A 15,685-nucleotide genomic window follows, 5' to 3' on the forward strand; every position below is an offset into this window, starting at 1 on the left:
TAAATAAATGAAATAAAGAAAGAAGCACAAAAGAGGGAAAACAAATGAATAACAGGATTAAGTAAATGAAAGAAAACAGAACAATGGGTTAGAAATTTGTGGAGCAGAAAGGAATAAGAGAGAAACAGAAGTAAACTGATTGACAGATAAAGAAACTAAGTAAAAGGAATCACAAAAATGAGAAGTGTAATGTTTTGTAAAGCTTTTTTAAAAACTAAAATTAAAATGCAATAAATTTATAAACTTAAAAAAGGAGAAATACAAAGGACAAGACAAAAAGGTGGAAAAGAGGAGTGTCAATGTAGCTTTTTTTCTGGCTCTGCTAAAGTAGAGTGTGGAGGAGGCAAGGGGAGCCCAGAGAATGTAAGCCCTGTGTTCTGATGCATTTACTCTAAGCCTGGACAGGAAGAATGTCAGGTGTCCAACAGCACTGTCATCTGTTAGTACCATCTCTTCTTCCTGTACCATGACCCTCCCCTGCCCACACTTAGCTTTGCAATTACTGAACTGAAGAGATTCTTTCAGTCTTTTATGGTTCTTCAATTGTGCATCCGAGATCAGCTAATGTTCAAGCTAAAATGTGCCTCCTATGTATACTGGGACAGGGAGAAGCAACCAGGAGTGAGATACACACAACTGGATCAATCACTATGGTGGGATGAAGTTATAGGAGTTAATCACTCAGCTAGTGCTTTAGATTTCTCTGCCATACTAGCAATCAGCCTCGTGACAGAGAGAGACCTCCAAAATTTTTACTACAAGGCTTATTGCTATTATTTATCTAAGCTATACATAGATGATTGTGTCAGCCGCTATGAACCGAGGCTAGGGTTACCAACCATCATACTCCTTGATACCCAAGTTAAATCTCCTGCCAGCTTAAAAAGTTTGTAGTATCCTTATTGCCAGGGTTTACTTAACATGATAATTTTAGCTGATTACATCTGTCCTCTGGCATACGTGCATGTGCACACACACACACACACACACACACACACACACACACTCATGCATGCTGCATTCTGTTTACTCCCATCTCTACCTGTATTTCGCACCCATTTCTGTCACCCCTCTCATCCGTAAAGGTCCTTTTCTCACATCATGTCTTTTTGCTTTGTGACACTCTGATATTAGTCAGGACTGCCTTTGTGACCATGTGTCTGAAACTCTCCATTCAAGCCTCCTAGTGGGGTCACAGTTAGCTTACATAGTGAAGACAATGACAATTGCTCCCTACATGTGCATCAGTAGTATTTGAAAACTTTGTCATGTGGAATACCCTCATCTCTACTTCCATAATTAACTACTTCCCATCATGCTTTTCTCTTCTGGGGACATGGCATGTTGATGGTTGTACCTTGTTATTAAGCCCCAGTATAGGCCATTCAATTTTTAATTTAATATGGTATAATGTTTAATTGGCATAAAAAGTGACAGGATTCTTTAAGGTGTTTTCATAGCAATTTAATTTTGATTGATCGTCCTCCTAATGTCCCCTCCCCTCCTCTATCTCTGACTCCCATCTCTTTATTCCCTCAAACCCCCAGTATTTCTCCTTCCACTTTTATATAATATGAGTTATATTGCTATCCCCACCTCCCATCCAAAACAGGTTAGTTTTAACAAATAGAATCTTTTCCAGATAGTGCTTCCCTCCCTTTGGGAAAGCAGGAGAGATAGAATGAAGCCTGCTCCACTATTGACCCATTCTGCAGCAGGAGTGGGAGCTTGCCCTTCTGTTTGCAGCAGGGCCCACTGGCTTACCTTTTGTATGAGACCTCTGTCTCCCTAGTCTCTGCTCTACTCTTGATGGAGAACAGCATGCTCCCTGTGCTGAGAGGCCATTTGCTGGGTCTCACTGTTCTGCACACTTCTCAGACTGGGATCTGTTGCATCCCTGCGGTTTCTGATGCTATTCCATTCATTCTTTTAGAATAGAGGTTGTGCTTTCTCATCCTGCTTCTCTTCATTTACTGTGTCACACTTCAGCCCCTAACATTCCACCTCAGAAAATATCCTTTTGTTGAATTTAATAAAGCCATTGATAAGTTAGTTTTAACGACATAAATGGAAAACAATAAAGTACAGCTGTTTGAAGGGAGCAAAATATTTCTTACCTTGGGATGAAAACAAAGACCAAAACCAACAAAAGGACTCGGGATATGACATGACTGTGGTATATATCATCTCCCTGAAGCCATGGCTATCTGTTCAAGACCTGTGCAGGACCAAACCAGTCAAAAGGTTGGGGTGGCCCCAAGACTCCATTGCTATTGGAGGAGCTACTGTCAGTTGCTGGTTTCTAATGGTAGGAACATCACTCTCATTTGGAGATAAAGCTCCTGGTATGTTACTTTTGCCCCAGTAGATGACACCAAACCCATGCACATGGGGGAACAGTAATTAGATTGGGGGGTTATAAACAAAAAAAAAGAGAAAATAAGAATGAAACTGGGAGGGTGATCGTGTGCAGTTCAGGGGAGTAGGGGCAGGCAATGGTGGATGGGTATGACAATATTCACGTACTATGGCATAGAACATCTAAAGAATAAAAAAATAAATAAGAGCCAACAGCAATATGAAAGTATAGCTGGACTGAGATTATACTCTGATATGAAAAATATATATGCCTGGGATTGTGCTATACCCATGTAAAATCTGAGAAAGATAGAGGTACATTTACACAAGGTCTACCAGGCTCAGTAACTACCTTAGAGTTGAGGAGCAGGTTCAAGACAAACAATTGAAAGAGACTCACATTGACCTACATTGAAAGATCTCACACACACACACACACACACACACACACACACACACACACACGAAAAGGCCAGCCTATATATGCATGATTGTCATCGCCAATTCCTCACCCTCGTCTATCTTCTTTGTGCTGTTCCTACTGTTATTCTCAACATCTCAGAACTCTACTCTTGACCACCCAGAGGACTCCTCCTTATTGTTCCCTCCACCAGACAGAAAATTGACCCAGGAGCCTGGGAACTGTTCTGTTGCAGGCCCCAGAGAGCTGCAGCACTGCGGACCCCAGACAGGGAGCTGCATCACTGCCACCCCAGACAGAGAGCTGCAGCACTGAAGACCCCAGACAGAGAGCTGCAGCACTGAAGACCCCAGACAGAGAGCTGCAGCACTGAAGACCCCAGACAGGGAGCTGCAGCACTGCAGATCCCAGACAGAGAGCTGCATCACTGCCACCCCAGACAGAGAGCTGCAGCACTGCAGACCCCAGACAGAGAGCTGTAGCACTGCCACCCCAGACAGGGAGCTGCAGCACTGCAGACCCCAGACAGAGAGCTGCAGCACTGAAGAACCCAGAGAACTGCAACACTGCAGACCCCAGACAGAGCTACTCTAGCAGTCTCTTAAAACATTGAGCTCCTGGCTATGGCCTTCTGCTTTCTGAATCTAAGTGAGATGCAGCCCCAGGAACCACTTTGGCAGGAATGTTACTAACTCCAGAGCAAGTTTTCTCCACCATCTGGGGTGGGATTGCCTTAAAAGCCTAAATGCTCCACGATGCCCTCTTGTTTGCACCTTGATGGGCTAGGTGTCTGCACTCCATTGTGGACACATTAGTCTGTCACCAACAAGAGTCACATTTCAATGTGAGGTTCTATATTCATGTCTAGCACTTTTGAGGGATTCCTCATAACAAACTTTTACTCTTTCCAAAGCCTGATGAAATAAAGGCAAGAGTAATTCACTTTTTTTTTTACAGCCAAAGAACTTACACCAGAGAAATAGGAAGTGATGGAGTATTTACAGTTCTCAAGAAGAGGGCTTAGGACTCTGGATCTCAGGCCATGTCATTTCAGTTTTACATGCAATAGTTTCTAAGCACAAATTTTCAAACTTTTTTTAATACAATGACTAGAGTTGGTGGTAGGAATTGAACTCTCAGGAGTGTTATGCCTGCTAACCAACTGTTCTACCCCTGGGGCAAACCCCTGCACTTTTTGTTAAAATGGAAGATCTGCTGTTTGACCTCAGGTCTCTGTCTGAGTCCAATGTCTTCCTGTAGCCAGCAGTCTGGCACTGACTGTCCAGAACATAACGCAAAAGCAGTTGTTGTAGTAACATGGAGAAGTTGGGCTGGGCACAGAAGATGAGGTTCTCCATGCTGCTCTTTAGAAAACTGTTGTCATCGGTCTGCTTGTAATGAAGTCATCTGTCATTGGGTTTTATGGTAGAGAAAGGAGACAGGGCCAGATTTAGGAGTAAAGCCGTATATTTATTATCGTTGTTTGCTAAGTGAAATTACAGGTAACAATGGGAAAAGTAAGGGAAGGTAGAATACTGAGTTATGGCCTCTAAGTACCCGTAAAGACATGCCACAGAGTTCATACTTTAAACAAAGTAGGTCATTACATGTTTAATGCTAAGAGGGATTTTATCTTGCCGATAAATGCAAGTGAATCTCTTTAGCTCCAAATCCCCATATGCAGACAATTTACTGTAGTAATCAAGATGATACACACAATTTCACTTCAGTACCATCTGTAACTCTATTGGTATTTTAATAATAATGAATAAAAAATATATGCTGGCAACAAAAAAAAATGTTACTTAAAGCAGAAGGAACTTAAACATTGAGCAGTAACTTCCAAGATGCCGTGTTAATGTGGGATTTACTCCACTTTCCCTGGGAGCTGCTCTGGGCTTTGAACGAGCATCCCTGGATTGTGGTACTCATGTGTCTGAAGAAGCAGTCACCCCCACCCTGCAGCGTTAGGATCAATCTTCTTGGGCTTCCATGCAGATACCCAGAAACGAACACATGAATTTCTTCTGATTTTCTCTTCTTACTTGTACATCTGCCCTTTGTCTATCCTCCCCTGAGAGGAGGAAGCTTCAGAAAATGAAGGGAGAAATCAGGGTCCAAAGAAGATGTAAACAATTGTGAAACTGCAAACTGTTATTCCTCAAAGGTTTCCACAGACTTCCATTTAGCAATAAGATATGTTAATAAATGCTACTTATTGTCTTAGTTATGTTATTCATCATTGTGACAAAGTACATTGTATCCACTGTCGCCAGACTCTGGCTGAACCTGAAGGAGGACGAGCTGCAATACCTCAAGATGTGCCCCCAGGGATGCATCTCTTCCAAGGAAACTCCACCAGACACAGGTTCCACAGCCTTCCACACACAACCACCACCACCACGACCACCACCACCACCACCACCACCACCACCACCACCACCGTCAAGTGTTCAAGCACATGATCTTCTGGAGACAGTTTCCATTCAAAACATAAGGCACATTAAATAAACTGTTATGAATAATGTAAATAATTGTAGCCTGCCTCATCCAGAAGTGGAATCTACCAGAGGTCACCAGTGCACAGTGATATACCTATGTCTTGGTCCAAGCAGGTCCAGTAATAGTCCTAGATGGATTTTTGTCATCTATTTTGGCCCAAATCACCTCACTTATAAAGGAAATTCAGATGTTTGTCAGGTTCCATAGACCCAATAATCTTAATTTTTGTTTTTGTTTTTCAAGACATGGTTTCTCTATAGCTTTGGAGCCTGTCCTGGAACTAGCTTTTGTAGACCAGGCTGGCCTCAGACTCACTGAGATTTGCCTACCTCTGCCTCCCAAGTGCTGGGATTAAAGACGTGCACCACTGCCATCCGGACCCCCAATAATCTTTGAATATTAGAATATGTTATTTGTAGATAGATCAAAGGTTGATTCAACAGCTTCTGAGCTATAAAAAAGAATGAGCTTTTAGTTCCACCAGTCATGTTTGAGTTTTTATTTATATAGCTATGGAGTGTAGCTAGCATTTCTTTTTTATGTTATAAAAGAAAACAGCAGAATCTGGAGAGATGGCTCAGCAGTAAAGAGTGTTTACTGCTCTTGCAGGGGACCTGGGTTCAGTTCCCAGCACCCAAGTCGGGCAACTCACAACAGCCTGTATCTACTGTATCAGGGACCTGCTTTGGCTTCCACAGGACCCACCCACATGTGTACACAACTCCACTGCACACACATGTACTGAAATAAAAATACAATCAAGTTTAAAAACAAAGAAAAAAGATGATCAATTGCTGAAATGATGGTCATTGGCTAAAGAAAAATAATCATACCAACTTTAATTAGGGCTTAAAGTTTAATTGAATTTGCAATTTGGAAGGAATATCACAGGAAGGGGACGTTATTCTGGAAACAGTGCACTGTGCATTTAGTTATATCTGTTTTACAATTTCCAAGGAAGCTTATGGCCTATCTGAGAATAATGCATTGGAAGTGGGTATAAGTAACCCAATGTTTACTCCCTGTCCTGCTCAGTGTACTCTGTAGGAACTGAATACAGAATGCACATATATTGAAGCAGGATTTATTAGATTGATTTACATGCCAGTCTAGATAACTGCCAATGGCCTTTTTCACACCGGAGAAGCTGAGAACTGGTAGCTGTTCAGAATAGAGGTTGAAGGCTCTGGCACCCCCATCTGGTAAAGGAAGCTATATGCTTCCATTTCCCTGATCTGATGCTGACAACCTGAAGGATTCCTGGAGAACTGTTGGTCTTTGACCAAAGAAGCTGAGTTGTGATGTTAGTGAAGAACAGCATCAGTTGGCAGCAGCAACAGAGTAGAAGTCTTGACATGGGTAGATGAATCCGTGGGTAAGATGGTAGAACAGTTAGAAAAATAAACAAAAGCCTTTCCTTTGTACTGCCTTCTTCCTGGGTTCTTCCAGAAGGCTCTGCCCACATTCCCAGTGATCTTTCCCACTTCAACTAACCAAATCAAGACAATCCCTGATACTTGTTCCAAGAGAGTCCACTCATAGTTGATTCTAAATTCAGCCAAGTTGACAACTGAGATTAATCAGTATAGCTCCTCGAGAATTTTTTTCAAAACTGAAAACACTTCCTTCTACACAAGAAAGCCTGGTACCCTAAAAGAATTGCAAGTGAAGACACACTATGGGCTACATAGACACTGTTTTACAAACAGAAAGTCTCTCCTGACAAGGTTTCTTCACTCTTTTACTTTCTATAAACACACACACACACACACACACACACCACAGACCCACAACTTCTGAGAACACTATAGAGAAGCCTAAATTTTAAAGACAATGTGGTAGGAAGCCTGTAGGAGTGATGGAGCAGATGGCATCTCCTTCCTTCCCATGCATGTGTTGGGTGTGAATTTAAACCAGCCTCTACCAGGATGCCCAGCTGTGTGTTGAACACACCCTGTGATCTCTTTGTCACGGAGGTCCACCCTCTTCTCTTCCACCTTTCTCCTGTGTCTTTGGCTCACGGGAGACCTTAACATAGAAGAACCATTTACAGCACCAGTTCTTTGAAGGGGTTCAGAGCACAGCAGCAAGATCCTAAGAATCTTAGTCTCCATTCTCCTGGGTGGCAGCAGGTATCCCAGAAGCTCCTGCTGCTGCCCACTCTCATGTGGGTTTCATTCTAAGGCTTTTCTTGCTCCTGGTTTTCCATCAAAGAGTTATGGGTGGATATCATACAGATGCCTACCTGCTTGGCAGACATGAGAACACAACTTTGTCCACTGACCTAGACTGTGTTCAGACACTGTGGCAGGAGAAGAAACACATACATGAATTGGAACCTCCAAGCTTTAAAGGCCAAGTCTATTGTCTGCTAGGGTTATTAAGTTGTAGACAGAGACTGCTCATTCATTTCTTGGCCATCTAGACACCAATAATAACACAGAAACTATATCAATTACAACACTGGCCAATTGCTTAGGTATATGTTTAGCTAACTCTTACATCTTAAATTAACCCTTTTTTAAAAATCTGTGTACTGCCACAAGGTTGTGGCCTATTGGTATGGTTTTGACTGGTGGCTGGTGTCAGTCTCCTTCAAGAGCTGACTCTCTATATATATCTCTACCAGCTTGACTATGTTCTGCTCTGCTATAGGCTGTAGCAGGTTCTTTATTGACCAATGGTTAATAAAACATATTCATAGCATACAGAGAGGAATCCTACATCATGGAGTCTCTGTGGTAACCATGGAGACTCTACAGGGAATCCACTCATTATGCTAAGTGGAAATCAGGATGATCTCTCTTTCTGGTTTGGAATTTATCTATTTTTATCATTGTTTTGAGATGGGAGATCTCAATTCAGATGGGTACTTTAGACTCCCTTCTTTAAGTATACTAGTTCTGTGAGGACAAGATACTTAAAATCGTCACTGAACCTTTCCCTTGACTGAGGATTTGTTAATGCCAAACATGGAAAAATTGTCCCCAGAAAGAAGAGAGGTGGGAATAGCCAGTAGGAAGCACGGCTATTATTGCTAAGAGGGCAATGGGCTCCTGAGGTTTAGCCCCTTATAAAGTTGTTGTTGAGGGAGTACAGAAGGCTGAACAAGTATAAAGGATTTTGAGTTGTGCTAAACTTTAGTGAATGTGCTCTAAGCTATTTCCCCCGTCCATCTGTTTAACGCTTATGTTTGTGAATGGTCTGTGAGCAACCTGCAGGGTATGGCTCCGTTTGCTCAGAACTTTCCCCAGTGCCCATGTGAGGACAGGCACAAATAGAATCTTAAAATACATGAGATGGCTTAAATTTAAATGATTAGGTCACAAGTCTGTTTCCACATTGTAGGCATTTTACCAATTTACATGCGTACACAGGGCAACTGTGAAAAGGAGAGAAATGAAGCTCCAGGGCTGTTCTCTAAGTGATGTGTGGCTTGAACTAACTTCAGATTTTAAAAAGAATATAGTCAGCTCCCTTAGAATGCAAAATGTGAATTTGTAGAAAAATAAATGGTTCATTCTACTGTAAAATTTGATAAGGAAGGCTCAGGAATGACCAGAACTGGGAGCACACTGTGTTTATAAAGGACATCCATGACACATGGAAAAGTTATCAGAGGGCAAATGCAGTAAGGACAACTGCACTATGTGAGCTTCCCTGTGACTGTATCTGTGCATGTGTATGTGTGCATGTGTATCCATGTCCTAGTGTGCAGGTGCATATGTATTCTGATACATGTCTGTGTGTCTGTGGAAGCCAGAGATGAACCAAGTATTGTTGCGCGTGATACCGTGAACCTTCTCTTTTAAGACAGGGTCTCTCACTGGAGTAGAGCTCACAAAATAGGTTGTTCTAGATGGCAAACAATCCCCAAAGATTCACTTGTCTCTTCCTCCCCAATGCTGATGTTCGGCAGGCAGGTTTTCACATGGGTGGTTGACTCAGGTCCTTAAGGTTGCGTAGCAAACACTTGACAAATTGAGCTATGGTTCCAGTTATATCTGATGTCCTTACATCTGTTGATGACAAAAGGTCATAAACAAATGTAATTTCTGCCTTGTATTTGTGTGTGTGTGTGTGTGCATGTGTAAGATATGTAAGAGAGATAGAGCCAGTGCTTTGTGGAGTTAATGCATTTCTAGCCTGTGTTAGAGTAAAGCAGTCACATACCCCATGTTCGCCTGCTGTATGCCCCTAGCCCCAGAGCCACCAAGCTGCGTTGCTGTTTCTGCTGTTTTCCTCTTCATTTAAGATATGCCTCTGCTCCATTCTTGTCAAACAGTGTTGAAGCATTTGAATTTGGAGAAACCTGAAACACAGTTTACCAGGCGATTCTCAAACACACTTAACAAACAAGAATTTAATCCTTACTTTTCTAATTATTTTTTCTTGCAATTATCTGAAACGCAGCTTTGTAAGAATTGGCTGGATAAGCAAGCATGATCCTATGTAAATGTTCTTTTCAAATGTCAGATCAGTTCCTCCCAAGAGCCTGCACACCAGGAAATTTACCTTGAATGTTTTGAATAAGGTCTGTCTAGATTTTGTGAAGTCATTTTTCAATGTCCCAGAGAATCAATTGTGTTCAAAACGGAAAGATGGGAAAAGAATGTGGGCTTTGTGAAGTTAGCTAATTGGTTGATTGATTGGTCCTTTCTTTTGTCCCTGTCAGTATCATTCACCATCCCACTTTTTCCACACACATTTACTTGAGTTCTATCATGCAGTAGACTCCTTGCTAAGGACCTATGAAAACATGGACCATCTAGTGGAAGATTCAGAAAAATGCATCACTACTTACATCAATGATTAAGTTCCCTAACCTGTCTTGTGCTACTGTAACAGAATACCCAAGACAAGATCACTCATAAGGAACAGCTGGCTGTTCATTTCTGAAATTTGGGGAGTCTGTTATGAAGGTGTCAGGATGTAGCAAATCGCTGAGTCACTAAGTGTCAGAAGGAAAGAGGCTGAGAAGCTGCAGTTCTGAAACACTAAATTCACAAGGAGGGCGGAGCCCTTATGGCTTAATCACCACTTAAAGACCCTGCCTCTTAGTTTGGTTGCATGGTAATTAAATCTCAATTCTAGTTTTGGTGAGCACAAATATCCAAGTCAATTATGCATGTGGTATGTGTTGTGTGAAGACCACGTCCCTCCATATGAAATCCAGTGACTATGGATTAGTGTGAATTGAAAAGACATAACCATGTTGTCAAGACATGTCATGTGGTCTCATTGACCCAATGGACCCATACTTGTTTAGTATTCTCAAAGCAGCCTTTGATAGTATCTCAGCAGGGAAGACTAGAAAGTTAGCTATTGAAGTTACTATCCAGCCCTAGATTGTGTAACATCTGTGACTACTCTTTTACTTCTTGTAACACAAGTGAGCTATTGGATAAGTAGCACATTTCTCACCCACTCACCTATAAGCTGTAGCAAGAAATTCAAAATTATCCTATTGGGATGGACACATTTATTGCAAGGGTCCTTGGAGACAGAGCTGGGAGAATAAACAACACCCTCCTGTAAGAATCTTCCTTATGGACTAAACACACACACGTTGTGAAAGGCTTTGCACAAATGCTCAGCTGAAGTTATGCATAGGGAGCTGGGCTTTTGACTCAAAGAAATCTTCCTGAGTGTTTTGGTTATACCACTCTCTAGATTTGTGAACTTGAACCCCTCCAGCCTCCGTTTCCTCCATCCATGCAAGGAAGCCATACCATATTTGAGTGCTATGAGAAACAACCACAATAATAACACACACTGCAGAATATTCCCCAACGCTTTCCAGCACAGATGGCTAGTAAATGAGAAGTCCTATTTTTCTTGCCAATAGAATCTGACCTCTTCTTCTCTCCCTTTCTTTTTAGACAACTGTGATGACCCATTGGGCTCCTTCCTCTCACCAATGGCTTTCTCCAGCTCCTCAGATCTCACTGGAAGTTCCAGTCCAGCTCAGTTGAACTGGAGAATGGGTAAGTATAGGGACTCTGCCCTAAATGCATGTGTTAGGATGAGGACAGGGTGAGTACTAAGAAGAGGAGAGATATTGTGTCTGTCTGTTCTGGGGTCACATCCAAAGTCACAGTCCAGAAGGAAATCTACAAGGTTAAGTCTATAACAAAAATACTTCCCATCATGTAATAGATAGTAATGTGCACTGAATCTTGTTCCTCCAACCCAAAGATCCACCAAGGAATTCTTTGGAGGTGATAACCCTGGAACCCATGACTTCAGGCATGTCAGGGAAGTACTCTCTCATGGAAACACATAGCCATCCTGTGGAATATTTTGTAGATTTTTATGTGTACTTGCATGTGTATGTACAGACAACATATGAGTATATATACAGACACACATATGTTCAGCATATCCTAGGGGACGGACAGAAGACAACCTTAAGAAATCTGCGACATTAAGTCTATAACAAAAATGCTTCCCATCATTTAATAGAGTTAATGCACACTGAATCACGTTTCTCCAATCCAAAGATCCACTAAGGAATTCTTTGGGTTTTGTTTTGTGTTTCTGGAGGTGTTAACCCTGGAATCCATGTCAGGAAAGTTCTCTCTCTTGGAAGCACATAACCATGCCATCCTGTGGAATTCTTTTTGTAGATTCTTATGTGTGCATGAATGTGTACATACAAACAACATATGAGTATATATGTATTTATATATACATTTATTTAGTGTGTGCTGGGGGAGGAACAGAAGACAACCTTGGGTGAAGTTTCTTACATGTCATCTACTCTTTTATAAGACTAAAGCTTGAAGGCTAGGCTGCCTGGCTTTCTCCTTCTGCCTGATTACAAACATACGCTACCATGCCTATTATTTTTAAAATAGATCTGTGGGATCAAACTCAGGTCCTCATGCTTGTATGTAAGCATTTTATCCATGCAGCCATCCACAACCTTGTGAATTCCTTCTTTTGTCATCATAAAAGTATTGGAGAAAAAGATTACATTTTTAAAAATATTTGTTTTATTATGTACACTTCATATGTCAGCATAAATGGTCACAAAACATGCCCATGATAAATTAATTGAATGGTTTTTAAAATATTTCAATACATTTAGTTCTATTGTGAGATTAATAGTACTGTTTTAAAGTATATATTAAATGTGCTGAATTAAATGTAAGAAAATAAATAATTTGTAACATTGCCATATATAGAGGGTACTGTGGGTTATTACTTGGTCTGGTAAAAATAGAGCAGTTACACTTAACTTATAACTAATGTAAATTGAACTTAATCAATATGATGTTGGATATTTAACTATATTTTAATCATATTTTGATATTGATTTTGTGATATATAGAAATGGATATAGAGAACTATGTAATTTCTTTTTTTAAAGACCTTAGCTTGTAAAATTCTAAAAGCTGATTATTATTATAAAATTTTTCTTGGTTTAAAAATAGTTGAATGCGCCGGGCGATGGTGGCATACACCTTTAATCTCAGCACTTGGGAGGCAGAGGCAAGCAGATGTCTGTGAGTTCGAGACCAGCCTGGTCTACAGAGCTCGTTCCAGGACAGGCTCCAAAGACACAGAGAAACCCTGTCTCGAAAAACAAAAAAAATAGTTGAATCCTAGGGCTGATGGGAGATGGTTCAGTGGGTAAAGCACTTACCTCCCAAGCATTAGGACAAAAGTTCAGGTTCCTAGAATCCATGTAAACATCACGAGGGTGTGGCAGCTGCCTGAATACAGTCATAGCATTCACAAGTTAAAGACAGGCCATGCCTAGAGCAAGGCTGGCTAGCAAGACTAGTTAAATGGGGTCCAGCCCGTGAGTTAGAGAGCAGTGGGTAAGACCTCCTACAGTTCATTTTCTATTCCTGTGATAAAACAGTTGAACCAAAAGCAGCTTAGAGAAGAAGAGGTTATTCAAGCTTCCTGGTTATAGTTCATCCCTGAAGGAGGCCTGGGCAGGAACTGAAGCAGGAATCTGAGGACAGGCCTTTATTACCTCTGACCGAAGATCTCACTCACCACCAAGGAAACTGCGAAGTGTCAGGATGATGCTTGATGATTCGCTTGCAAGTTCATGCCTAGAAAGTTTTTAATACAATCTAGGACTACTGGTCTAGTAGATGATGCTGTCCACAGTGTAAATCTACTAACAATCAAGACAGTCCCCTGACACATGTCAGAGAGAGAGAGAGAGAGAGAGAGAGAGAGAGAGAGAGAGAGAGAGAGAGAGAGAGTTAAAGAGAGAGAGAAAGAGAGAGAGAACTAGAGAGAGAGAACTGGTGTGTGGCTTCCAGGGCCAGTGTAATCATTCTTCCCCTATGTGATATTCCTTTGCTCAGTCATTTTCTCAGGCACTATATGGTCAATCACTCAAGAATCATTTCTTAGGTGACTCAAGGCTATGTCAATGTCAAGTTGATGGTTAAAACTATCTAGGGCATTACAGATGTCAACTTTGGGCCTTCTTACACATAAACAAGGACATGTACACCAACATATATTCAAATACACACTTACCATACACACAAATTTATAAAGAAATTTTGTATGTAAGTGCAGCTTGTCCATTGGCCTTTTCTCATTCACTCCAACTCCTTTTAACTGTCTATATATTAAGCAGACTATCTTATATGTTTCTATTTTGATGTTCCTTACATTCTGGAATACATTTTAGTTGGTTATCTAATTATTAATATTTTAACCCTTGATCTATTTAATTTGTTAACACTTTATGATTTTAAATCTCCATCAGTTTTGATTTATAGGTCTGTTTATACTGTTGTAGTTTTTCATGCTATGTATTACAAGGATGCAGTTATAATGGTTATCAATAACCAATAAGTCAGATTCATAAATGATTTGAAAAAGCCATCTAAGAATGCAGATATCTTTCCCTATTCATTGGGTGGAAACAACAGAAAATTTGCTTATATACTGAATATGAATGTTTTCTTGTCATTTTCCCTAAACAAAACTGTACAGCAGATATTTATTTAGCATTTACAATATATTAAATGTTGCAGAGAATCACTATTTAGTCTTTTTATATGAAAGACTTAACCATCTATAGGTGTTATGCGGAAGATTCTGAAGCCCCTGTAGATGGCCGAGCATTGTACTAATCTAATAGGAAAATAAAACATTCCATCATTCATTGTCTGTTCTAATTCTGATCTTTGACTAATCTGATAAGTAGCAAATTTTATTAATTATTTTATGTACATTATCATATTAGCCCCAAACTATTGTACGGTATTAACTATAACCTTTCCCACCAAATAGAGTTGCTGAACTTCAGGGAAATGGCATAGTTTGCCTGATATCAGAGAGCAGGGAAAGGAGGAAAACACTTGATTTCAAACCAAACTCAAATGAATTCAGAATACATACTGACTGCTGCTGTAATAATAGCTTGATTCTTTAGCAAAGCTGGGAGAGGGGTTGGCCAGGAAGAAGAATGGCTCGGAACCTGACCAGTCAGCACTCCCATGCGAGCTAAGACACTGTGGTGTTCCATGGGTATCAGCAAGCCACTTGTAAAGATTGCATTTATATCTTTGGCATCTCTGAATGATGCCTTACAGTATTACCTGGAGAACCAGGCTATAGACGCACATTGAGAAAAGCTTCGCCACTGTAGAACAGAAAGCTGGGAGTCAAGCAAGGAGACCCATTTTTGTTTCAGGAAGAAACACAGATTGAGACATTTTGATACAGTCTCTAGAAGCGCTTCAAAGACAATTAGCCTCATCTCTTACTCAAAGTGTGTGGGGCCAGGTCAGCACTGTCTAGGAACACCTTATCCACTTGTGGGGAAGAGCAGGTTCATTGAACCTCTCTATGAAACAGATATTGACTGGAGACAATGTCTCTGTAATGATTAGTTACACCTGACATTTTCTGGCAGGGTGGGGATCCTGGGCACCTCTACCTCAGACCAGTGTGTGTGAGAGGAGGCTGAAGTCTTGAGTGAGCAATGGACTGGCACCACTCTCCATTCACAGGGCCACATCCTCCCTTAGGGATGGTCAAAGCCAGGCTCTAGGGAAATTGGCATCCTGGCTCTCCTCTGTCTGAACCACCTGGGCACCTTTGCCAGTGACATTGTCCAACCCATAACCCAGATGTTTTGCATGGTTATTGATCAAATGAATATACAAGAAGTTTCCAGGAGATTTTAAAATGCAACCAGAGTTACAAGCTAAGGATGCGGGGCCAATTAATGAACAGCCAATGCTTCTGTGACTTTAAGAGTACCTCCTATGTGTTAGGGACTATGCTAGATGCTTAATGTATGATTGGCCTGGGCAGGTAGGAATATGATTTATAAAGAGTTGATGGGGACTGGGTCCGAATCCTCGGGGAACCCAAGCGGGAGGGAGTTCCTTTGTTTCTATAGCCTGCCTGCAA

At 41.1% G+C, this 15,685-nt stretch overlaps 1 protein-coding gene across 1 annotated transcript in view; it reads left to right on the forward strand.

Moving 5' to 3' along the window:
- Positions 1-15,685, forward strand: part of Cntnap5 (contactin associated protein like 5) — a 964,727-nt gene that overhangs the window by 179,512 nt on the left and 769,530 nt on the right. Inside the window, exon 2 of the mRNA XM_013346685.2 lies at positions 11,164-11,268. Coding sequence (XP_013202139.1) covers positions 11,164-11,268 — 105 coding nt within the window. The remainder of the gene's footprint in view (positions 1-11,163; positions 11,269-15,685) is intronic.

This window comes from Microtus ochrogaster, chromosome 6 (assembly GCF_000317375.1).
Source record: "Microtus ochrogaster isolate Prairie Vole_2 chromosome 6, MicOch1.0, whole genome shotgun sequence".
Lineage (NCBI taxonomy): Eukaryota > Metazoa > Chordata > Mammalia > Rodentia > Cricetidae > Microtus > Microtus ochrogaster.